This window comes from Danio rerio, chromosome 6, assembly GCF_052040795.2.
Source record: "Danio rerio strain M-AB ecotype USA chromosome 6, GRCz13ab, whole genome shotgun sequence".
Classification (NCBI taxonomy): Eukaryota; Metazoa; Chordata; class Actinopteri; order Cypriniformes; family Danionidae; genus Danio; species Danio rerio.
In genome coordinates this window covers 33,562,568-33,590,194 of record NC_141026.1, presented here as the reverse complement: position 1 = coordinate 33,590,194, position 27,627 = coordinate 33,562,568, and the positions used below count along the sequence as shown (strand labels likewise).

The following is a 27,627-nucleotide window of genomic DNA, read 5'->3' as shown; positions in this document are numbered from 1 at the left end:
GTCCGTTTTTTTATGAGTGTGTGTGTATGGATGCTTCCCAGTACTGGGTTGCAGCTGGAAGGACATCCACTGCGTAAAACATGCTGGATAATTTGGTGGTTCATTCCTCTGTAGCGACCCCTGATGATAAAAGGGACTAAGAAGGAAAATGAAAGTGCGCAGATTACTTCTACTAAATTAATGTATTTTAAGAAAATCTATTAAAACAGCTCAGTTTGTTTCATTATAGTACATGTTATTTCTTTTAAATTTTTTATTTATTTATTTTTTTAATTTAGATTTTTCACAAAACTAATGTGTTGAATTTCATTTCTGGGAAGGGCACTTTTTCTAATTTTGTATTGTGAATTATGCTGCATTGTAAGTTGAATCAAATGTGACTGGATGTGATTGGAAGTGGCAGATTTGTTTTTACTACAGTTGTATTAGTGTAACTGATATTTCCTACATTTTTGAGACAACATTTTCTCTTATCAATAGTTATACCAGTAATTCCGTAATATTTGTTGAGGAAATACATAATATAACTATATTATTATATAACTATTATATACAGAATGTTCCCGGTGTTTGGTTGTGGCTGGAAGGGCGATCGCTGCATAAAACAAATGCTGGACAAGTTGGCGGTTCATTCCGTTGTGGCGACCCCTGAATTATAAAGGGGCTTTGCCGAAAAGAAAATGAAAGGATGAATGTATTCTGTATACTAAATGAAGCAATTTTTGGAGGGTTTTGTTTAAAGTTGTGAGGGCTGTGGTAGAGGGGATAGAATATATACAGTAGTTACTACAGTATAAAATCATTGGCACTAAAATATACATATGTTTGTGTGTGGGCACCCCATATTCCCATTTTTTAATAGGCGTATAAACCATATAGAATATTTTTACAGTATAAAAACAATGTAAAACTAAGCAGTGTCCCCATAATTAACAAAAAAGCATGTGTGTGTGTGTGTGTGTGCATATGTGCACGTGTGCATGTGAGTGTACCTTGTATGAATTATGTACAAGTATAGCATAACTGCCAGTAGGTTTTGACTGTGAGTGTACATTTTAGTCAAGGTCCTCATGAGGAAAATAGCTCAAAAATCACACAAACGAATTACATATATTGAAAATGTAAAAATGCAGATTGTTTCCTGTGAGGGTTGAATTTAGGGTGAGGGCATAGAATATACATTTTGTACAATTTAAAAATCATTACAGATATGGGAGGTTTCCATAAAGATTACTGTACTTGTGTTTGTTTGTGGTTGTGTGTGTGTGGGAGGAGGCTGAGTCAGATTTTTGATTAGGGTGTGTTCTAGTTAACACTGATGCTCACGAGCATGCCAGATGCTCCAAGTTTCCTCCATTTCCTACTGTCTGATTCACTGGCTTATTTCTGCTTACTGACGTAGAGCTTTGTGTCATCATCTAATGCACATTTGGCTTAACAGCAGGGTTCTAGCAAGTCTTTGAAACATTTGAAAGTTTAGACTCAGGTCTTTATATGTGCTTGAATTTATTTTTTGCAAGACATTTTCCGGTGGGTAAATCATGTTATCTCCTCTAGTCCACTAATGTGTTATTTCTTAAGCACTTTGTAGCATATGCATAATACATTAGCTACAGTTGAAGTCAGAAATATTAGCCCCTATTTGATTTTTTTTATTTTTAAAATATTTCCCAAATTATGTTTAACAGAGCAAGGACATTTTCACAGTATGTCTGATAATATTTTTCCTTTTAGAGGAAGTTTTATTTGTTTTATTTTGGCTAGAGTAAAAGCAGTTTTTAATTTTTTTAAAGCCATTTTAAGGACAAAATTATTAGCCCCTTTAAGCTATATTGTTTTTCCACAGTCTACAGAACAAACCACCGTTATACAAAAATGTTTCTAATTATCCTACCCTGCCTAGTTAACCTAATTAACCTAGTTAAGCTTTTAAATGTCACTTTAAGCTGTATAGAAGTGTCTTGAAAAATATCTAATAAAATATTATTTACTGTCATCATGGCAAGGATAAAATAAATCAAATATTAGAAATGAGTTATTAAAACTATTATGTTTAAAAATGTGTTGAAAAAATCTGCTCTCCATTAAACAGAAATTGGGGAAAAAAATAAACATGGGGCTAATAATTCAGGGAGTCTAATAATACTGACTTCAACTGTATGCACATTTATGATTGTGACTTTGTAGGTGTCCCAACATAATGTCTTCGATTTTAGGTTATTTGACCTGAAAAGTCTTTGAAATGTGCTTGAAATTGAAGTTAACCAATATGTATTTCATGTAATGGGGTTATGATTCTGAATGTTCCTGGTCTAGAAGAGCAGGCGGAAGTCTGGCTTTGGCATATATAGTAACTGGATTTAAAAAGTAAACAAAACCTCAGAGAAACACAATCAGCACATGCTTTGACCTTGAGTTTCCTTGTTGTCACTGCAGTGGTAGACATCTGTCTTATTGAAGCATGTTTGATATATGCATGCTGTTTTATTTGGTGCTGTGTTTTAGTCTGCATGCTTGTTAGGTTTTGAATTGGAATATGAGCATGTGTTTAATCTGTGATCTTGACAAGTGGTAAACCGAGGGTATAATACTGTTCAAAGGGGGATTTTCATCAAAATTTAATACTTTCAATCAGCAAAGTAACAGTGAAGACATTTATAATGTAATGACAGAGTCACCAACCAAATACTAATATTAATAATAAACATTGGCACTTGCATGTCAAACAGGTATAACTGATCACTGAGCAAAGTTAAAATGTGAATAAAAGCCTTAATGACATGTTCAATTATTAAGTTTATTTATAAATTGATCATGTCTCTTCGTAAGACTTAAAAAGACTTAATATGATATACTTTTAAACTATTTAAAACATTTTGAAGCTTTAGAGTTTTGGTTGTACACACTTTTACACAATTTAAGGGGCAGAAATCTCTCAGATTGGATTAAAATACTTTCATTTGCACTCTAAAAAATGCTAAGTTCCACACAATCACCTCATGTCGTTTCAACGCAAATCGATTAAGTTAGGTTTTTGCTAAATTAAGTTGACTGAACATAAAACAATTAAGCTGTCCCCCACAAAACTCAAGACTTGTGTTGTTTGAGCTCATTTAAAATAAGTCAAAACAAAGAGCACGTTTGTTTTGAGTGTGTGTTGTAAATAATTACAAAATTTTGTTGATACCTGTGTTGTAAATCAGCCGATTAGAATGATTTTTGAAAGCTTATGCGATGCTTCAAATTAATCTTTACCATCACAAATGGCACTTTAAAATATATATAATGTAACAGAGAATAGTCATTATCAGCATCACACATTAAAAAAATTAAGCACAATTCTTCAGTTTAGAACTTAATTGTTTCATGTTTAATGTACTTCAATTGGTAAAAAAATAAAATAAAAAAAGTTAACTCCTTTATGTTGTCCAAAAACAAACTGATTGTGTGGAACCCAACAGTTTTTACAGTGTACTTCACAATATTATTTATTTTGTGGCTTTGCCAAGCATAAACTTTTACCAACCACAAATTATTCTCATCCCTCTGTCTATCACTAGTCAAGAAGACGCATGTGAAAAGCATGTTTGTGGTGTACCCGTGTGCATGTGTGTTGTAAGATATGAAATTCTGATCATTTAAAGGCCCTCCGTCTCCAGATATGGACGGGAACTATGGAGGGGGGCTTTTGGATATGGTGAAAGGAGGTGCTGGAAAGTTCTTCAGTAACATCAAGGACAACCTCAAAGACACCATCAAAGACACCTCCACCAAGGTTATGAACCAAGTGGCCACGTAAGTATTCTTTTCACAAGCAATCGCCTACATTGCAATTGCATTCCTTATTTTGTGACTTATGATTTTATGTTTTATTTTTCCCTGTTTATTTATGTTTTTGAATTGCATTGGGACTTAGGTCTATCTTTAAACAACTTTTAATCTTGAAGAGTTTGAAAAAGTTAAGTTTATTAACATTTTAAATGGTTTAAAGTGATATGTTGTCTGTTTTGGCAGTGTATGTTACGCTACAAAAACCTTGTAAAATACTGCCTTTACATTGTTTGTTATTTTACAGACTTTTTTCTCTATATATGATTTCTTAAACATTATATTACTTCAATCTACAAAAATGTTAATGGGCAGCACGGTGGCACAGTGGGTAGAACACTCCCTTCAGAGCACAAAGGTCGCTGGTTTAAGTGTCAGCTGGGTCAGTTGGCATTTTTGTGTGGAGTTTGCATGTTCTCCCTGTGTTCGCATGGGTTTCCTCCGGGTGCTCTGGTTTCCCCCACAAGTCTATAAACATGTGGTATAGGTGATATGAGTAAGCTAAATTGTCCGTATAGTGTATGTGTGTAAACGAGTATATATGGGTGTTTCCCAGTGATGGGAAGGTTATCCGCTGTGCAATACATATGCTGGATAAGTTCATTCCAGATTAATAAATCTGCGACCCCAGATTAATAAAGGGACTAAGCCGAAAAGAAAATGAATGAATGAAAAATGTCAATATATATATATATATATATATATATATATATATATATATATATATATATATATATATATATATATATAAAATATATATATATATATTACAAAAAGTCACCATGTTAAACTCTAGAGTTAAATTTCAAAAATTAGAAGTGGACATGGCAGAGATCAAGATCCCATAATGCAATTCACATCCATAAATAAACAGAAAATATTTGTTAATCACAAAATACAGAAGCTGTTAATGAACAGGTATTATTTACTGTGTAAACATACCGAAAAAACGAATGTGAGTGTTTGTTTTTCTGCATCTTTGAATTTGTGTTCCTGTTTAAAACTTCAGAGAAAAAAGTCAAGCTCTTTTAATAGAGTACCTTCTGACCTAGTTTTCTGTAACACATTATTAATATATTAGGACTACTCAAATTAATGACAATGTTTAGGTGTGTGTGTGTGTGTGTGTGTGTGTGTGTGTGTGTGTGTGTGTGTGGTGTGTGTGTGTGTATAGTATGTATGCACACTATTGTGAGTGGTTTACAAGGACAGAAATTTGTGTAATGTAATAAATATGAGCTAGGTATTACATCATTCAGGTGGTTTATGAGTATTAATTGTAATTAAATGTTAAAAAAATATTCTTAATGGTGTTTTTTTGACAAAAAATTGCCAAAGGTTTTATTTATGTGAGAGATGGGTTTATGGCTAGGAACATATATTAAGCAGTTTTTACAGTTTAAAATTCATCATGGATCGTCGCTGCCAACACTCAACACTTTTTTTTGACTTGTTCTAAAGCTAAAAAGTATGTATGTTAGACACACATCCATATCGTAGTTAAAAATACATGATCAATACAAGTCCATAGTTTAGACACAATTTACACAAGAAAGTACTGGGACTGCGTAGTGAAATATGGACCAACCAAACTGTTGTTACATTTTCATATTTTAATCTACATTTTACACTCTAGATGTCAAATCAAATGAAAAAAAATATAATAACAAACATATAAACAGATACATGATGAGCAAATATGTCATTTTAGAATTTTATTGTTCGTGAATTGGGGCGGCGCGGTGATGCAGTGTGCGGTGCTGTCACCTCAGAAGGTCGCTGGTATGAACCCTGGCTGGGTCAGTTGGCATTTCTGTCTGGAGTTTGCATGTTCTCCCCATGTTCGCGTGGGATTTCAGTTTCCCCCACAATCCAAACACATGGGTGAATTGGGTAAGCTAAATTGTCCTTAGTGTATGTGTGTGAATGAGTGTGTATAGGTGTTTCCCAGTCATGGGTTGCAGCTGGAAGGGCATCCGCTGCATAAAACATAAGCTGGATAAATTGGTGGTTCATTCCGCTGTGGTGACCCCTCATTAATAAAAGACTAAACTGAAAAGAACAGGAATGAATGAATAAATAAATGTTCGTAAATTTATATTTGTATATTTTAAAGCAAAATATATAAGAAATATATTTTGTGATTTATGTTTGGTTACTTAACTGTGTACAAATGCAATAAGATTAATCCTTAAATAAAAAATGAAAATCTTATTTTATTACTATTTATTCACTCTCATGTCTCTAAAACCCATTTTTATTCATTTCCTTTTGCTTAACATAAAAGAAGAAATTATGATTTTTTAAACTAAACTAATCTAAACTAAACTAAACTAAACTAAACTAAACTAAACTAAACTAAACTAAACTAAACTAAACTATAATAATCTTGTTAAATGGTTTTTGTGACCATTGAGTTCTATAGAATACAGCACAAGTTCAGGAACTTTTCTCAGTTAGGAAATTGGTAATGAATGATAACTGTTTACCTTTTTAAAAGGCCTGTAGTGCCTTTTCATTGTTAATTAATTATTCCTGCTGAACCCATTCATTGCATTAATAAGTTGAACACACAATTTACAATATTGTTTTATATATATATATATATATATATATATATATATATATATATATATATATATATATATATATATATATATATATGTATGTGTGTGTGTGTGTGTATAACAATATTGCAATAAATATTAAATAATATTGTAAATAGTTTGTTAAACTTATTAAAGCAATGAATGGGTTCAGCAGGAATAATTAATTAACAATGAAAAGGCACTACAGGCCTTTTAAAAAGGTAAACGGTATATAAATTGAGGTTTGCAATATTAGAATTCACAAAGTAACTGTTGTTGTAATGTAATGTAACAAAGACCTTTGGATAATAAAATAAATAAATAAAATAATTAACAATATTGCAATTTATTATATTGTATATTTCTTATGTTTATTTATCAAAATATTCTTTTAAAAGAATGTCTGTTTTAGAACAAAAATGAGAATCAAGCAGATCATAAAATTTGTCAAGTACAATGTGATTGTTTTGGTGAATTTTCCAATCGAAGCCATAAAAAAAGCATCAATTCCACACTTGTCTTGTAACTGAGAGCTAGACTGAAAACAAGCATCAAAAATAATGTGTTTGCTGTGACGGACACAATAAATGCATTACCAGCATAAACACCATCATCAAACACATAACAGGCCTGCAACAGAAAGGCAAGCCCTGTTTGCTTGGGTCACACTTGTTTGTGTTTTTGACCCAGCTGGTGTTCAGTTATCCAGAGGAGACTCTGCTGATGCAGGCGCATACAAACTCCTGAACTATTCATGTGCATTTATCGCTCAGCTGAGAGGAAAGCGTTCAACACTAATGGTTACACATAGAAGGAAGCTCTTGCGTAATGCAGTATTTTACCCCCCACAATGACCCAGAAGCAGATCACATCCACCTGGTTAACCTGCGGTGCTCTTAAGTCAGGTAATTTCACTGATTGTTAGGTAAACAAAAAATAAATAAAAAGAAGAAAAACTAATTAACTGACTGATTATTATATCAATGTTGAAAGTTACAGTTTAAAATAATTTGGTAGTAAAACATGTATATAAAATTATATTTATATAGCACTTTGTAATTAAGGTTCATTAGTTAATGTATTTACTAGCATAAACTAAGTTTGAATATTCTTGTAAAACATTTATTAATCATAGTTTAACATCATCTATTGCATAATTAATATTGCAAATTAACGCATTATTAACATCCAAAGTTGTGCATGTTAACATTAGTTAATGCACAGTGAGTAATGCTAATACAATTATAAGAGAAGATGCTACAATCCCGGTTTGTGGACGTTAAATCAGGTTTATTTTATACATTAAAATAATGGAGATCCTGTGGATATTAACATGTATCCTGTCACATTTGCGTGCAAAAACAGTGCAAAGTTAAACATGTGCGCTGTGTGCGTGAACTTTGCAACGAGATTGTGTGTGACTCATCGTTGCATAAAGGCTTGAATTAACTCCACAACAAATACATTAAATAATCATTGGTAAAGTTCTTACTGTAGTATTTCTCACATACAATGTGAAATTTCACAATGTGAATTTTTCCAATACCAATATTTTTAAAGGTATAATAAATAATCTGATGGGTGTTTTGAGCTGAAACTTTACAGACACATTCTGGAGGCAGAAAAGACTCATCTTAAATCTTGAAAAAGGGGTAAAATAGGTGCTCTTTAATATAAACAAGCTTTAAATAAATAAAATGAGTCCATAATAATTTAATTGTTGTAAAAGCAAAACAAATATTCTTTCTTCAACATTTTATAATTCTAAACTTACTATTTTGCAAATAAATAAAAAGTTGGATGACAAAAAGTCATGACATTTAAGTGTTTTTGTTAGTTTAAATTTAATCAGTTAATTGGATATACTCTTGCTTTAGTTGATTAACTTAAATGATTAACTTAATATTTTTAGTCAGTTTGACTGATTTAACAGTTGAGATGACTAGAAAAAAATAATTGAATCAACTTGAAAATTTTAGGCAGCAAGTTTTAATTATTATTGTTTTTTTTTTTTACAATGCTTGATTGGAACATGAAAGCATACTACACATTTCTAAGTTAAAATACTGAAATATCTCCATGGCTTTCTCTTACTAACCCAAATACACTGATAATGATTTTAAAAATCTGCTATTTTCCAGTGTTGTGTGAAAGGTGAATGACACCAACATGAACATAGAAAGCACTGCACAAACACAGACACTACTAGTGTGAACTGCTAGTGTTTTTCATTCACCTCTTGCTCAGAGGCTTAGAATAGTAGCTTGTTTACATATGATCTCATTAGAGGGATTTTATTCTTCAGCAGATTACTGAGGTGACTTGGGTGTTCTATAATGTTGTCCATCTACTATTACTGTTAGATGACTTTTGCTTCAAGATGGGAATATATGAAGAGTTTTCAGTGCCATCTGGAATTTTATTCTACAATAAGCATTTTTCTTAGCCTCCTATGTTTATGTTAAGTTATTTCATAAAAGCAATGGAAATAACCTATACTTTGCTATAAAAGTGAAATTAGTAAATCAACACATAGGAAAATTTCAGATGGCACAGATTTTGCATCTGAACTCTTCAAATATTTTGGGGTCTTTAAGATTTCTGGTTATAGGACTCATAAAGGGTGCATTATTTGATTAAAAAAAATAATTAAAATATTTTTAAAAATTATCAAAAAATCAATTAATGGCACTAAAAGCAATAATTTCAGATGGGACTTAGAGGATTTTGTATCTGAACTCTTCATATATTTTGGGGTCTTTAAGATTTCTGGTTATAGGACTCATAAAGGGTGCATTATTTGATAAAAAAAAATAATTAAAAATATTTTTAAAAATTATCAAAAAATCAATTAATGGCACTAAAAGCAATAATTTCAGATGGGACTTAGAGGATTTTGTATCTGAACTCTTCATATATTTTGGGGTCTTTAAGGTTTCTGGTTATAGGACTCATAAAGGGTGCATTATTTGATAAAAAAAAATAATTAAAAATATTTTTAAAAATTATCAAAAAATCAATTAATGGCACTAAAAGCAATAATTTCAGATGGGACTTAGAGGATTTTGTATCTGAACTCTTCATATATTTTGGGGTCTGTAATATTTCTGGTTATTGGACTCATAAAGGGTGCATTATTTGATTTCAAATAAAACAGATTTAAAAATAACCGGTTTCTATGAGAATATATTTTAAATGGGACCTATTCTTCTTTTTTTTCAAGATGTAAAATAAGTTTCTAATGTCCCTAGAGTGTATATGAGAAGATTTAGCTTAAAATATGTATAAACAAAAATGTTTTAGAACTATTCGAATTTTGAAACTGTCCCTTTTAGGCTTTGGTCCTAATTGTGCCATTTTGGTGACTGTGACTTCAAATTCAAATGATTATTTTCATCATTAAATACATGATTAAATTCAAATTGTTTTTTTCTAAAGAAGGCGGTGCTAAAAATGCCTGTGTGTCAACATAGTGGTAGATTCAAAAACAAGACTTTCATCCTACGCTAATGAGGGAGAGATTGCCATAGGCTAATAGACAGGACTCTAATGACACGTACAAACGGAGAACCTCATCCAACGTGTTTCTGCAGATAGTTTTTTTTTTTTTGAAGTGTGATTATAAAAATATGATTAATGAATTTTTACTATTAGAAGCTGGTTATAATCACAGACCATTGGCAACTTTGTTTAAACCCCTTATAGAAGTGATTTTGGCACAATAGGCCCCCCTAAAATTTTGAAATATAGAGTCTCCTATAAAGTGCTGCGCAAGTAACAGTTCTTAGTGTTATCAATGTCGACAATTTTTTTTTCAGATTTATTTGATCATTTTTATTTAATGGAAAACCATTATACATTTTTTGATATAGTAAATGTTCAGAAGATTAAAAGGAATAGCATTCATTAGAAGTGAAATCTTTTGCAGCGTTTATTGTCGCTTATGATCACTATACTGGATCCTTGGTAAATAAAATGAAAAAACTTGCACTATGTACATTTATCATAATAAAACATTCAATACAAGTCTATTGAGAATTTAAGGATTTAATGAAATAAAGAAAAAATGAACTATTATGCCTTTAAATTACATATGAATATGCGGTATGTTATGTTGTCAATACTGAGTTTCTGTATCTTCTTGTGTGTAATCTAGGTATACAAAAGGGGAGTTGGACATTGCCTACATCACCTCACGTATTATCGGTGAGTAATGAAAATTCTGGGGTAGTGAATGATAAACCTGTTGTATTTGTAATTCCTCCAAGGTTTTTTTTTGTGCAGTTTCACATACGGATCGATTTACACACATTTGTGTACACACACTGTCCTCGCATACTCTTTTGCACCTTGAACTGTTTTGGTTGTTTTAACTTCTGTAATCTTTCAGCGTTTTTATCAGTCTCATGAATTTGGGTGTAAAGAGTATGTTAAAATATATTTTCTCAACGTTAAGTGTATTAGAAAGTTCCCTTTAAAATAAAAATGTGCTGTTAATTTACTCCATCAAAGATCTTTTTTCTATGGTAGTTTTTTTTTTCTTCATGACTCATAATGTATGGCAGTTTTTTCCTAACAAAATTAAAATGAAAATTTAAATGCTTAAAAGATCAAATGATAAATCAAATGCTCAAACTATAAATCAAATGCTCAAACCGACATTGCAAATGATAAATCAAATCCTCAAACTGACTCTGCAAATGATAAATCAAATGCTCAAACGGACTTTGCAAATGGTGAATCAAATCCTCAAACCGACTCATCAAATGATAAATCAAATCCTCAAACTGACATCGCAAATGATAAATCAAATCCTCAAACTGACATCGCAAATGGTGAATCAAATGCTCAAACTATAAATAAAATCCTTAAACCGACATTGCAAATGGTGAATCAAATGCTCAAACAACTCTGCAAATGGTGAATCAAATCCTCAAACCGACTCCTCAAATGATAAATCAAATGCTCAAACTGACATCGCAAATGATAAATCAAATCCTCAAACTGACATCGCAAATGATAAATCAAATCCTCAAACTGACATCGCAAATGATAAATCAAATCCTCAAACTGACATCGCAAATGGTGAATCAAATGCTCAAACTATAAATAAAATCCTTAAACCGACATTGCAAATGGTGAATCAAATGCTCAAACAACTCTGCAAATGGTGAATCAAATCCTTAAACGACTCCGCAATTGGTGAATCAAATGCTCAAACTGACATCGCAAATGGTGAATCAAATCCTCAAACTGACATCGCAAATGATAAATCAAATGCAAATGAGGTGTCAATCAACCAGCATAGGCGGAGCTTTAAGGCGGAAGAGTTTGTTGTTGACAACAACCGGTAGCGCTACAACTTTTTCAAGGCGTTCAGATTTGCATGCACTATACCACGTCGTATCCGTATAAACTCGTGAAAGAGAAAGCGAGAAATCTCCTACTGCTTCTGTCCACATTCTGAAGTGTTCAACAGATGGGTACATCTATCATAGGAGGCCACGAAAAACCATACGGCAAGATGATAAAAAAAAAGTTACATAACTGACGATACAAGCGCAACTTTAAATAAATGGCAGGTTTAATAAATCTTAATTTACATAAGATATCCTTGTCAAATTTCACCTAATTTGTTGTTACCTTTATTGTGTAACATTTGTCATCCACATGTAGAACATGCTTAAAGTTAGTTTTCCAGTCTTGTTTGATTATATAATCATATATTCTTATAATCATATATTCATATATTGATTTATAGTTTGAGCATTTGATTCACCATTTGCGATGTCAGTTTGAGGATTTGATTTATCATTTGCGATGTCAGTTTGAGGATTTGATTTATCATTTGAGGAGTCAGTTTGAGGATTTGATTCACCATTTGCAAAGTCCGTTTGAGCATTTGATTTATCATTTACAGAGTCAGTTTGAGGATTTGATTTATCATTTGCAATGTCGGTTTGAGCATTTGATTTATAGTTTGAGCATTTGATTTATCATTTGATCTTTTAAGCATTTGAATTTTCATTTTAATTTTGTTAGGAAAAAACTTCCATAATAATGTGTTAAGTTAATGTCTACTGTCACTTTTAGAGTAAAAATCATATACAGGCAAATAAACTGTAATGCATACCTGTAAACACTCAAGTTTTTCGCGGGAGTCTCCTGTATTTCAGAACTATCTTCCACCCATCTGCCGTATTGTTCTGTCTTCCGGAAAACTTCTGGAATTCCACATATGAAAATGTCCTCACTATTTATTTACTCTCAAGTTGTTCTAGAAAGTGGTTCTAGAATTTCTTTCATCTATTGAACTCAAAACAAGATATTTTTAAAAATGTTTCAACAAACATCCGTTGACATCCATTGACAAATACAACAAAAATACAATGGAAGTCAATGGCTGTTTGTTTTTCTCAACATTCTTCAATATCTTCCTTTGTGCTAAACAAAAGAAAGAAGCATAAACATGTTTGGAACAAGTGGAGGATGAGTTAAAGGATTATAGAATTTTCATTTTTGGGTGAACTATGCCTTTAATGGCAATCTTTTATCTTTTGGTGTTTGGGTTTTTAGCTATGTGCAAATAAAGCAGTGTTTGTATTGGCCAAACTAAGTGTTATGATTCGCTCCTAATGGTATTTTCATTCTGTCAGTGATGTCATATCCTGCTGAGACGGTGGAGATGGGCTACAGGAACCACACAGAGGATATCCGCTCTTTTCTGGACTCACGGCATGCTGACCACTACACTGTTTTCAACCTGTCACAGAGGAACTATCGAGGAGCCAAGTTCTCCAACAGAGTGAGTGCAATCAGCTGCATTTCCTGATACACTTGTCACATTCCAGCTCAGTTTGCAAAACAAAGTGCAAGTAGACCTTATAGTAACAGCTTATGTTTGAAAGTGTCATGAACTGGCTTTAATTTTGTATTAAGATTTCTGATGTTCATTTACAATGTTAGCAATATAATAAATCAAAAATATAATTTAGAAGTAATAGATCATTTTTTGTTGGTTCGAAGAAAAGCTGTGTTCAAACCAATGTAAACTTGTACTTTTGAGTGTACAGTACAGTTGATATCAGATGATCTGTAATAACAAAGCAATGGTGAGCATGTAATAAAACAGTTACTCGCACTTGTCTGGAAGGACATTACTGTTGCATTCAATGTAATGAGCAGAGATGGGCAAAAATACATTGAAATGTATTCTAAAATAAAATACTAAATACCTCAGTTTTACACGTATCAAATAAACTACAACATACAGCAGCCAACAAGTATCAAAATAAAATACTGTATTTTGTATTTTGAAAATACTACAAAATACTTTTACAAGGGAACATGCAATTTCTTCACAAACCTTCCATCAGTTAGCCTATTTGATCAATCCCTTCATCATTAAACTGACTCCGTGAAGTAAACAATGTTTGTCAGCAGCAGCGTTTCTCAGATCAAGTTTAATTCAGCTTCTCTGCCAACTCATTCACCTCTACTACTGTACATAAGGAGATATTCATAAACTTTTGTTTCTCTTTCATTTTAGTATAAATTTCGTGCAAATTTCATGCAGAAAGTCCTGTCTTGAAGATGAGCTCTTTAATTAATTTGAAAAAACATTTAATGCAGATAATGAGTTGGAATACTATATCTTTTCATTGTGTTTCCATCCATTGGGTGGCCAGTGAAATTGACACCCCCTTTAAACAGTCTTACTTTTTTAAAATGGAGATATATTCATTCATTCATGAATGTCCCTTATTTATCAGGGGTTGACGCAGCAGAATAAACCACCAACTTTTCCAGCATATGTTTTATGCAGTGGATGCCCTTCCAGCCGCAACCCTGTACTGGGAAACACCCATACACACTAATTCACCCACACACTCATACACTACGACCAATTTAGTTTATTATATTCACATATACTGCATGTGTTTGGACTTGTGGGGGAAACCGGAGCACCCGGAGGAAACCCACGCCAAAACCGGTAGAACATTCAAACTCCACACAGAAATGCCAACTGACGCAGCCGAGGCTCGAACCAACAACCTTCTAGCTGTGAGGTGTCCACTGAGCCTCCGTGCCGTTAGGGTGAGGTTGTTTAATTTTTTTTTAAAAGTAGAATTTAGGTTGTTTTTTTTGCAATTGAAATCTTCAATACTTAATTTAAAAAGATGATTTCTGAAAGTTTTAGTTTTAGTAATTTTTATAAATCATGTTTTTGCTGTTGTACTCTTCAATACAAAATATATTATCTTCAAAATGGAGCAATCAGTTTTTGCAAATAAACTCTTCATAGACAGACATCTTTCCTCTTCATTAACTATAAAGCGCACCTGCAGATCAGCTACTGGCATTTAAAACTGCCAATGAAGTATTGCAAGAATACTGTAGGACTTATTTATGTTGTTTGTCTTCTTGTCATGGCATCTACATCAACAATCCATCTAAAACTTCTACTATTTGTGCAGTTTACTCATTCCCCCAAGAGTTTTTCAGATCTTCTTTAACTGAAAGAGTCTCAGTTTGCCTGTTGAACACCAGTACAGTATCTTTAGGTGTTTTTATATTTCTAAACATCCTTTACATGTCCACCTGCAGCACTGAGACTGAGAATGATGATATGTCGTAGGCTCCATATTCTTGTTTTTGGACTGATAATTTATTCCATCTCATTTTTAAAACATTTTTAAAGATGCTAATGCATTGTACACTATACTGCTATTAAATATTACTGTTCTTAGCATTGTGCAGTATACTATTTTCAATGATTGTGGACTTGCTCTCAAACATACCCATGCCATTTGTTTGTTGTTATTTTTTTATGTGTGTTGAATATTTTCATCCATACTTCAAGCATTGACCACCTTCTTCAATATTAATCAGTTTTCTGGTCTGATCTCAAGCTTAGGCAAATAACTAAGAAAGCATCAATCAGAGGCCACAATTTTAGGTATCATTTTGTAGATTTCTTACAAAGTATTTTACAGTATTTTAAATTACAAAAATACGAGACACCAAAGCATTTCGATACAAAATATTAAGCCATTTTAATAAACCATATAAAATACACATTACAAAATACTATTTTGTATTTGAAATGCGTATTTAAAATACTTGTATCATACATACTGCCCACCCCTGGTAATAAGCACAGCATTATCTTCAATTGTCTGATAAACCAAGCATCAGATTGTGCATTGTTGGTAAATAAATTTGTGGTAAAATAAAGTGACCAAAGAGCCAGTTCTTCATGACTTGGTCTGAAACATGATTAAATATCTGAAACATAGCAATACAAAGACTGTTAACCTGTCATTTTGGCAGACTGGCTTCAGTATAAGCTGTTTTAGGCTCATGAGAAAGTAAAAAATGTTTACAATGTCAAAAGATCAAGGGAATTATCATGTTTCAGTTTATGACATTGAAGCATTTATAAAGATGTCCGTCTTGTCTTTGGTTGTGTCTAAATTTAAAAATTGTACAAGATGTATGTGTGTGCAACATAAAAAAAGAAAGACGTAAAGTCACTTTACATTTGATACAATCCCAGCTTTAATTTTATATTTAGGTCTTTGTATAAAAAGGTTTCTCAATCATTGCTCACTGAACTGTCAAAACATTATCATAAACAACATCTGGGTTTTTTTCTCTAGATGCACAAACCGTTTTATTATGCCAAGGCTTACTTGCATATAATTCCATGAGCATTTTTTACAAATTATGTAATAATATGCTGCATTTAACAATCAAATGTAGGTAAACAGATTGTATGTAAATGATGTTTGTGCCAATATAGGAAAATACTGCAAAAATCATTGCTGTCAATGGCCTGTTAATAAGTGGAAAATCCTTAAAACAATGCATTTAAATATGAGAAAATTTTAGGGGTATTAAAGGACTAGTTCAACTTGTCATTTACTCATCCTCATGTTATTCTAAACCCAAAAAGACAATTCTGTTTTAAATAAAATCAGAGAATTTTTTGTATCTTCATTTAAAATCTGCTCACCCAAAACTCGCATGCCTAAATAAATCTGTTTATCATATAAAGCAATCATTTCTCATCTGAAGTCTCAGATCAAAGCGCTCAATTCATATGGGTTTATTTTGTGATCTCTTTATGAATTGTATCTGGTTGAATAAACTTTCAGTAGAAGGACAGAACTTTTATTAAAACTACATTTCAGATTTCATTAAAAAAATATCTTCATTTGCAATCTAAAGATGAACAGTTTTTTATGAGGTTGAGTAAATTATGACAAGGTTTACTTTGTCCTGAATCAACTTTTTCAGCTCTTAACTTATTCATCTCCTAAAAGATTGTAGCTTTAATGTAACTGTTTTTCTCATCATGAAATTTTTGTTGATGTTAAAACATGGGAAAAGTAAAAAAAAAAACAGTCATAAATCAGTCATGTAGAATGTTTATCTGTTGGGTCCCAGATGTCTCACTAAGAAGAGGAAAAGCTACAAGATGTATTTTCACCCATAGCATCGACTGTTCAGACTGTAGTTTAGAACTAAATCATCATAGTAACGGCTACTGCAATAATATTGTATAGTGCTAAGTGATATAAAATATGCCTTAAATGGACTAAGAGGTGCTTTAGCCTTAGTAATTGTGCTCTGGGGAGAAGAATGTTTGAAAACTTCTGACTTACTTACGGTACAAGACTTATTTCTCACCAGAAATGATACTGATGACTTTGCTGACTCTTCTGGCCTTTTGCATTAAATATTAAACAGTGCTTTTCTCATGTAATTAAATAACTCTTAAGATTAACATCCTGACTCAACTATTTCTAGATAAAGACTTTTTCCACAGCTTAAGAATATCTAGCTAATTTTATTCAGTTATTTTTTGCTAATGAAAAAATTGCAACAACTTGATGTATTATTAATACTGAAGGGATGGCTTTATTATAAATAATACATGTGATATTTGATGACTTTTGATGTTTTGTTCTTACACAGATGCCATACAGCTGTAGAAATAGTTTACTTATTTACCTTAATTTTCATTTATTTTTTTTATTTATGATTAGTGAAATCTTTATTTGTTTTGTATATTTGCCTTATTAAGTTTTCAGTGTCTTTACTCTCTCAGTGAGCATCTTGTCATTCATCTGTAGGTTTCTGAATGCAATTGGCCGTCCAGACAGGCTCCAAGTCTTCACAACCTATTTGCCGTGTGTAAGAATATGTACAACTGGCTCAAGCAAAACCCCAAGAATGTGTGTGTAATCACCTGTTCGGTAAGAAGATCTTTTGATGTTATTCACGCAGCATTAAACAGCCATGACTTTATAAACCAGATTTATTATTCACATTTTAAGCAGGTTATTTTCAAGTTCAGGGTTTAAAAGGAGAGTTCACTTAAAAATGGAAAAAATCAAAGTTTTTCCAAACATAAGAAGATCTTTTGAAGAATCTTGGTAACTAGTCAGTTTGTATTGGTAGCGATTGACTCCCATATTATTGTTTTTCCTACTATGAAATCAGTTAACTCATTGGTTACAAACATTTTTCAAAATATCTTCTTTTTTGCTCAACAGGAGAAAGAAACTCAGGTTTGGAACAACTAGATAGGGAGTACGCTCAAAAAATATTTTGCTGCTTGTTCAAGCTACTTATTTAAAATGAGCTGAATCAACACAATTCTTGAGTTTTTTTGCAAAGACAACTTAATTGTTTTGAGTTTAGTCCACTTAAATTTGTAAAAACAATTAAGTTAACTTAACTCTTAAAGACCGAAACAGCCGCCCGCGGCTAAAAATAATTGTTCTTAAATGTTCAATAACTTTTGATCTGCTGATCCGATCCGTATAATTCAAAGATTGGCAAAAGAAAGAGATGGAAATATTTCTAAAGAAAAAAAACTTCATAAGGTTTTGTTTTTAATAACTAGAAAATGCCACTTTAAAAAAGAAAAAGAAAAAGAAAAAAAAAACGTTTTCCTTAAAATTCTGGAATATTTTCTGTCTGTTCATATGTTTTTGGGCCAAAACATATTTTAGACTGGACCTTTAAATGATACAGATTGAAGCTTCAGGTTCTCCTGTTTAAAATAATATATGACACTTGAGTCTGACTGCTAAAAAACCAATAAAACTGCTTTTAAGAAAAAAATAATCATATAGGCCCATTAGGTGCCCACAAAATACCTCTAGGTCTTTAAGGGTTAATAGATTTGTGTTGGGACAACATGAAGGAATTGTGTGGAACCCAGCTGTATTTACAGTGTACATTTTCATTTTGCGGTGAATTATCTTTTGAGTTTCTTGAGGCTAATAATGACATAAAAACTCTAAATTTGGTCTCATCAGACCACATGATTTGTTTCCAGCCTAATTTTTATGCTTCCTAGAAAACTGAACCCTTTATTTCTGATTAGCCTCACTGATAAGCATCTACACAGCTGTTTACTCCCAATCCCTTGAGTTCTTTTCCACTTGTATGTGTGGAAATGCTCCTACTTTTACCAATAAACATTACTTGAAGTTTAGCTGTTGAATTCTTTTGAATTGAATTCATCAAACATGTGACCGTCAGTGACCTCTTGCTTGATGCAGCCCAGTAATTTGACACTTCTGAAACAGAACTTTGTTTTTTCCATGACCACAGGATGTGTCTTCTGACATGGTTGTTTAGAAAATAAGAAGCTGCTCATTGCAACAGTTAGAGTTCAATAAATTGTTGTCGGCTTAATCAAATGAATCTCTGCTTTAATTACCAAGTGGAATGCTATCACCTTTTAGCATTGCTAAATTCAAGTGCTGACTGTTGTTGGCCAGGTAATCTCTGTGTTTGCTTATATTTTATTTTTATTGTTGCATTCTATATTTAAATTTTTTCATCATGACTTTTTTTCAATAATTTAATAATATTATATGGAAGAATAAACATGCTAATGAAGTATATTAAATTGAAATTGTTTTTATGCTTATATATTTATATGTTTAAATACTTAAAATGTGTGAGAATTTTTCTGATTGTTTTCTTAAAATGTTATTAACATTTATTAACATGATTAATTATTTATCAGTAATATAATATAATATAACATAATATAATATAATATAATATAATATAATATAATATAATATAATATAATATAATATAATATAATATAATATAATATAATATAATATGAATAAAAAATAAAAAAGATTCTGCCTTTTCAGATCTCTTGTAACACTTGTTTGCTCTTTCAGGATGGCAGAGCTCCTTCAGGCGTGCTGGTCTGTGCCATGTTCTGTTTCTGCCATCTTTTCGCCAACCCGGTGCCAGCCATGCAGCTTCTCAGCGCCAAGAGGCCTGGATCTGGCCTGTGGCCCTCCCATAGGAGGTACAAGCAATCAGACCACAGCTCTGAAAAAGTGTAGCTTTGATAAAAAAAAAATAACAAATGGGTGAAGAGCTATTGAACAGTAAACTCAACAAATAATTCAAGCAACTGGTAACTGTACACAAGTGTAATATACAGTCTTCCTGAATTATTAGCCTCCCTGTATTTTTCCCACTTTCTGTTTAATAGTAATAAGATATTTTTCAACACATTTCTAAACATAATAGTTTGACTTAATAATTTCTAATGACTGATTTATTTTATCTTTGCCATGATGACAGTGTATAATATTTTACTAGGTATTTTTCAAGATACTAGTATTCAGCTTGAAGTGACATTTAAAGGCTTAATTAGGTTAATTAGGCAAAGGGTTAATTAGGCTATTAGGCTAATTAAGCATGTCAAAAATATTGTATATTGCTTAATAAAATTAACCTTAATTTTTTTAATTAAAAATTGCTTTCATTCTAGCTGAAATAAAACAATTAGGACTTTCTCTAAAAGAAAAACATATTATAGGAAATACTGTGGAATATTTGTAACTCATTTTGGAAATATTTGAAAAAAGAAAAAAAAAATCACAGGAGGGCTAGTAATTTTGACCTTAACTGTGTATATAGTACATTTTTGTACTGACATTCTTGTTTGTGTGTGTATGTTTTTTTTCCAGGTACATAGGTTATGTATGCAGTTTAGTCTCAGAGAAGCCCACCGTACCCCACTCCAAACCACTAGTTATTAAAACTGTCACAATCAGTCCTGTTCCCTGCTTCAACAAACAGCGCAGTGGCTGTCGGCCATTTTGTGATGTACTAATTGGTGAGACCAAGATATTTTCTACAGCTCAGGAGTACGAGAGAATGAGGTAGGCATGATGTTATATATTAAAAGCATAGTTGAAATTATATGAAATGAATGGATATATATTCCCTAGGATTGCACCAACATCAAGATTTTGCCTGATACCAATAAACATTAATTCTTTATATTTGAACTATATTTGATTTGACAAAAATCAGGGCACATTTACAAAAAGCAATTTTTAGGTCCTCTTTTTTATGGATATCATAGTGTTTCAATAGTCGGTTATCCAGTTATCTTTTTTATAAGTCAGAAGAAAAGGGTTAAACAAAAATAAATTATTTAATAATTTATAAACACTTATTTAAATCTAAAACCTATTAAACTAAATTGTCCTCCTGACAGGAAGTTGAATTGAGTTTGAAAGGGAATAAAGTACAAATTGCTGAATTGAAATTTAAATTAATTCAAGGTTTCGATTTTGAAGGTTTACAATAGGGGTAACCAACCCTGTTCCTGGAGATCTACCTTCCTGCAGATTTCAGCTCCAACGCTGATCAAACACACCTGTATGAATTAATTAGAACTTGAACAGCACTTGATAATTACAGACAGGTGTGTTTAATATGGGTTGCAACTGAAATCTGCAGGAAAGTGGATCTCCAGGAACAGGGATGGTCACCCACAATATGTTGTTTGGATCTATTTTTTATTTTTTTGAATAAAAAAATAATATTAATAAAGATGAATTAATAATATAATCTAATTATTTTCCCATATGTTGCTTGTTTGCTGAACATTCAATATTATAATAGTTGAATATAGCTTTATCCTTTATAACATTTGTTTTATTTATTGGTGTAATGGTGTTGTAATGTACTGTGTGTGCATGTTGGTCTCAGAGAACACAGGATTCAGGAGGGCAAAGTGGTGTTTCCTGTGGGAGTGAGCGCACAAGGAGACGTGGTGATTTCAGTCTATCACATGCGCTCTCATGCACTTCAGGCCAAGGTATGAGACTGATTACTTTAAATCTAGAATATGATGTCAGGTGTAGCTGTCCCGACTGAATGTTTGCTACATTAGTTTTTTGGCAATGAGTTCAACGCTGTGTTGTTTTGCAGGTAACAAACACCCAGATATTCCAGATTCAGTTCCACACTGGTTTCATTGCCCCTGGCAGCACAGTCTTGAAGTTTATGAAGTAAGTGTTTCTTTTCCACCCCTTTCATAATCGTTGCACTGAAATGGTGGAATATGTGAGACAGATCGTCTAAAAGATTTAAGCAGAAGCTCAATCTGGGCATCATCTGCAAAACAGTGGTAACCCAGACCATACTTTTGAATGATCTGCCCAACAGGCAACACACAAATAATAAAAAGAGTAGGACCCAATACAGACCCCTGAGGGACACCCCACTGCAATGGAATTGTTTAAGATCTTTTTGCACCAGAATAGACAAATTGCTTGCTGGCATGAATGCGGCACTAAGATCTAACAAAACCAAAATGCCACAAGCCCCAGAATCTGCTGCAACTATAAGATCATTTATTATCCTTAACAGGGCAGTCAGTATTGATTAATAGACTACATGGTTATTTAAATGGCAAAAAAAAGTAGCCATGAAAATAAAATAACTTTTGATTAAATTTTCAGTTTCCAGTTTTAGTTTCCTTTTTCCTTTCAGTTTCTGCTTTTTTTGTCACTCAAAACATCACAATAAATTGTAATGCAGAACAAAATGATGTTGCATCAGACCCAACAAAAACATAAAAAACATCAAACACTATAATCAACTAACTAAATAAAACAGCTTTTATAACTTCATAAATATATAAAAATACAGTTATATAAAATATAACCCAATTTTAAAATCACAGAAGGAAATTAATTAATACTTAAGTAACTATTGCACAGTTTGTTATAATAGTTATAATATTAACATATTGTTCTCATTAAACTATTTATTGATGTTTATAGTAATATTTAAGATTTGATATTATTTAAAAGTCTTATAATGACAGGATAAAAGCTATCATGAAACCACGCTGATTTGCTCCTCTGGCTTCTGTAACGCTGATGGCATGAACGTGAGCAGACTTTGGCCAGGGTGGGTTGGATCCCTTAAAATGCTATTTGCTCTAGACTGAGAGCGTTGTTGATACAGCTCCTTGATAGATGTCATTTTGACTCCAACGGACCTTTCAGCTGATTTTATTTTCTTCTTAATGGTGTTCTTGTCAGATACACTGCTATTCTCATACTAAAGAGAAATGCCATTAGTGAGAACACCCTCAAGAGCTTCTCTGTGAAAAGTTGTAAGGATTGATGGGCTGAGGTGTGCTCTTTTTAACCTTCTCAGAAAGTGCAGCTGTTGGTTCGCTTTCTTTGCAAGACAAGTAGTATCAAGAGACCAGGTCAAGTTCTCAGTAACGTGGACCCCCAGGAATTTTACCTGCTGTACAGTCTCTACTGCAGTGTTGTTAATATATACAGGGGAGTAAGAGGGGCGTTCACCAACTCCTTGTTTTTTTTGTTGTTGTTGCTGCACAACAATGTAGCTGAAATAAAATATCTTTAAATAATAAGTAAATATAAAATATCTTTAAATAATAAATAAAACATCAAGTGTTTGCCAAAAAATCTCATTATCTTAATGATGCTAAAATGAGAGTAAACTAGAACTGCACAGCATATATGAACTTTTATGTATAGTAAAAATATATAATTTCCACTGCAAGATAGTTTAATTGTGCTGCAAAATGGTGATTTGATATGATTAAAATAATTACAAATTTTAAAGTTGGCAATGTAAACGTATATCAGATTGCATTCTGAACAATTCAATTTATGCTTTTCTTATCAAATTAACTTTTCAATGTAACCTCAAAAACTCAAAAAAGACCAATTTCACCACCCTACATCTTATATTTTTTAATCATTTACACTTGGATGTAAAACACAAGTACCATAGATAATATCCTTGAGAATACTCTCTGAGAGAAGATACTAGGGAATACTTTCATTTCATTCAATCATTTAAAATATGATGCAACTAAAAATAAAGAACATATTTGTTTTTTTTTTAAGTCTGTGTGTATGTGTTTGTCCAGGACAGAGCTGGATGCCTGTGATTCTCCAGAGAAATACCCACAGCTGTTTCATGTGCTGATAGATATTGAGGTTGAAAGCACGGAGAAACAGAAAGATCTCACTCCACCATGGGAACAGTTTCCCACCAAAGACCTAAGCCCCAATGTGCTCTTCTCCTGCCATCAGGAACACCAGGATGCACTTGCTATTGCAGGTACAGTACAAACACACACTTTATAATCTTTATAGGCAAGGCAAGTTTTTTCTATAGCACATTTCACACACAATAGTTATTCAAAGTGCTTTACATAAACAGGAGTAAAAAAGACAAGTATAAGAAAATAAAAATAAATAATAAAAGTGATTAAAAACAGATTAAAACGTGTTAAAACAGGTTCTAAAAGAATGAAAAAGAAAAGAACGATATAATGGTGTGATCTGTCAGACGTAGCACAGTGCTCACTCAGTAAAGGCACAGCTAAACAGATGTGTTTTAATGCAACACTATAAAATATATATAAAAAACACGCAAAAATTATAAACAAATATTTTTGGCTTTTAATATTTTAATGCAAGTTCTTTGGCTGAGAGCATTAGAGTTAGAGCTGAAATTTTGTTCACATTACATTAGAGCTGCACAATATATCATTTCAGCATTGATATCTCAATAACAATTGAATCCACAAAAAAAAAAAAATTAAATAAACAAAAAATCTGGATTGTAGTTGACCAGATATTATGTGGTATAGGTGAATTGGGTAAGCCAAATTGTCCATAGTGTATGTATGTGTGCGAATGAGTGTGTATGGGTGTAAATCCCAGTTATGGATTATGGCTGGAAGGGCATCCGCTGCGTAAAACATATGCTAGATAAGTTGGCGGTTCATTTCGCTGTGGCGACCTCAGATTAAGGAAGGGACTAAGCCGAAAAGAAAATTGATGAATGAATTATTTCTGTTCCACAATATTCTTCAACTCCCCAGAAAATCATAAAAAGTCGTTTATTTCATTTGTATCTTTGCTCTGTTGTGTTTAACTTTGCTTGTTGTTTATTAAGTTTATTTTATGCACATACAAAATCATCTCAATCATTCTAAAACTATGAATTCTTAACAAATAGAGCTATTCAAATCATCTGGTGCAATTGTACTCATATCACAGTATATATCGTAGTAAAATGTTGCAATGTCAGTCTTTTTCCAATATAGTGCAGCCCTAAATTACAATCATGATGATTTTGCTTACAGTATCAAAAGTAAATCAACATTGTGGATAATCATAATGACTTCAGTGCTTTTATTTGGCCTTTAAGTTCTTTATATTTTATATCAACTCTTCTATCACATTAAAAAATATTAAGTATATTGCATATCTTAAGTAGACTAGAGGGTTTTATGGTAGACAAACATGCATTTATTTGATTGAATTAAATATGAAAATATTTTTACACATTATTTATACCTCAATATAATTGTAATGCATTTTCAGCAGACATGACTTTTTTTAAAATTATTTTTTAGGTTTTTTTCACCTTTATTGTATAGGACAGTAGAGAATATTGACAGAAAAGCATGGGGAGCAGAGAGAGGGGAAGTATCGGCATAGGACTGTGAGGCAGGAATCGAACTCTGGTTGTGTTGACGGACTAACCACTACACCACTGGCGCCGACATTAGTTTACATCACAATAAAATTGTGAGCCTGAATATGCAAACTTTAGAAGGGAATCAAAGTGTACACTTTATAAAACTAAACTGCTGTCAACTGCTATTAACAGTATAAACTCCAGAATCACAAATGTGTGTAAACTATGCTTTCATGTGCTTTAAATGTTCAATCTACAGGCCTTATTATCAGAAAGTAAGCACAGTTGCTGGTTTCATGCCACTTTAGTATGAGAAACACATTCAGTATTAACTGATGTTTTATTTTGCCTCAAACTGTTCATTTACTACTTATTGATACATAGTAAACCAGATTTAAACTTTTTTTTTGCAGTTAGGCCACATAAAAAGCACTGAAATCATTGTGATATCCACAAAGTTAACATCTGATAAATTAAAGTATAGAATCAAGGGATGTGCAATAGGGTCATGCTAAGATACTTATAAACAACAAGGATGCAAGCTAATAAGCAACTAGTTGTCCCCATACTGAAGTGTTACCCAGTGTTTCATATGACCAATGGTGACATGATGGTCTAGTGGATTTTAGTCTCCAAGCATATGCTCAGTAGTTTGTCCCCCAGTGAATCTTTGAACAAGTCAACTCATCAGTCATTTGCTGGCAGTCTGTAGAGTATTTGTGCTTAATTAAACTAAACACCATCTGTTTAATGTACTTTATTCTCTGCCTGGAAGATGAAATGGAGGGCTTGGACTTGGAAGGTAAGATGTAGAGTTGGAGGCTCCTGAGAGTCAACAGTACATGGTTGATTAATAGATTTAAAGTGTATGTAGACAATTTGATTAGTGCTGTAATTTTCAGAACATATGTCACATTTATTTTCTTCTCCATATGTGTAGTGTCTAATATAGTGCAATTAACATCAAGCATGTAAAATATGCACAAAATAGAGATAATTTAGATAAAGAGACAAGTGAGTATTTGTGAAGAACATTTGCCACAAAATTTGCTTAGGCTTGATGTGTATTGCAAGTATTGTTTATAGTGTATGTCACAATGATTTCTTGTTTGTTTATATATATATATATATATATATATTTTTTTTTTCTATTTTGAATACTGGCGATGCGGGGGCGCAGTAGGTAGTGCTGTCGCCTCACAGCAAGAAGGTCACTGGTTCGAGCCTCGGCTGGGTCAGTTGGCATTTCTGTGTGGAGTTTCCATGTTCTCCCCTTATTCGCGTGGGTTTCCTCTGGGTCCTCCGGTTTCCCTCATAGTCCAAAGACGTGGTATAAGTGTATTGGGTAGGCTAATTTTCTGTAGTATATGCGTGTAAATCAGTTTGTATGGGTGTTTCCCAGTGATGGGTTGTGGCTGGAAGGGCATCCGCTGCGTAAAGCATTTGCTGGATAAGTTGGCGATAAGTTGGTTCATTCCGCTGTGGCGACCCCAGATTAATAAAGGGACTAAGCCGAAAAGAAAATGAATGAATGAATAAATTCATTTTTAAATACTGAGGGGACGTAAAATACCAGTTTATAATATTTATAAATGTTTGGTTTCATTTAGGACTATGGGTAGCCTATTTTAAATTATCTAAATAAAATATTAAAATATGACTTATAAATCAATAAATCAAACTTGTTGTTGTTGTTTTTATTCTTTAGTGCTTTTTCCATTCAACTAATTTAAGCACATTTTAAGACATTTCATTAAGAGAATTCTGGACGGAAGTGACAAGATGTTCATAAACAAAACAAAATTGCATTTAAAAAACTAGGTAAAAACTGTATATATATATATATATATATATATATATATATATATATATATATATATATATATATATATATATATGAAGAGTGATGGGCTCACAACAAGAAGGTCGCTGGTTCAAGCCAAGTCAAGTGTATTTGTGTCAATGAGAGTGTATGGATGTTTCCCGGTGATGGGTTGCGGTTGGAAGGGCATCCGCTGTGTAAAACATATGCTGGATAAGTTAGCGGTTTATTCCGCTGTGGTGACCCTTATTTTAATAATGGGACTAAGCCAAAAAGAAAATGAATGAATGAATAAAGAGTTTGTTTTACAGTGATTTAACAGTGTCAGTGTTATGACAGTGATTTAAATGCAAATTTTTTAGAAAGTGATGATTTTTTTCTCTTTTACACAAGGGATTTACACAATGCTTTATTCAGAGATGTTTTATATATTTTTATGAACAAAAGTTTGCAAGTTCAGATAAAAAATCTATAGTAAATTGTGACACATTTTCTGGAAAATACAGTAATTGAATAGTATGATACCTTAGTATTAGTGAATTTAAAAGGTAC

The 27,627-nt window shown here is 32.3% G+C and overlaps 1 protein-coding gene across 27 annotated transcripts in view; it reads left to right on the top strand.

Moving 5' to 3' along the window:
• Positions 1-27,627, top strand: part of dnajc6 (DnaJ (Hsp40) homolog, subfamily C, member 6) — a 66,953-nt gene that overhangs the window by 21,227 nt on the left and 18,099 nt on the right. For 10 of the 27 annotated variants that reach the window (XM_087257461.1, XM_087257470.1, XM_087257468.1 and 7 more), the window contains 9 exons: positions 3,645-3,795; positions 10,573-10,622; positions 13,073-13,221; positions 17,558-17,680; positions 19,640-19,773; positions 20,444-20,638; positions 21,477-21,585; positions 21,699-21,778; positions 23,689-23,882. In XM_087257461.1, the coding sequence (XP_087113587.1) occupies positions 3,645-3,795; positions 10,573-10,622; positions 13,073-13,221; positions 17,558-17,680; positions 19,640-19,773; positions 20,444-20,638; positions 21,477-21,585; positions 21,699-21,778; positions 23,689-23,882 (1,185 nt within the window). Of the gene's footprint in view, positions 1-3,644; positions 3,796-10,572; positions 10,623-13,072; positions 13,222-17,557; positions 17,681-19,639; positions 19,774-20,443; positions 20,639-21,476; positions 21,586-21,698; positions 21,779-23,688; positions 23,883-26,028; positions 26,056-27,627 lie in introns of all 27 variants that reach the window. The other 17 variants (XM_087257471.1, XM_087257469.1, XM_087257467.1 and 14 more) reach the window with 3 other exon arrangements.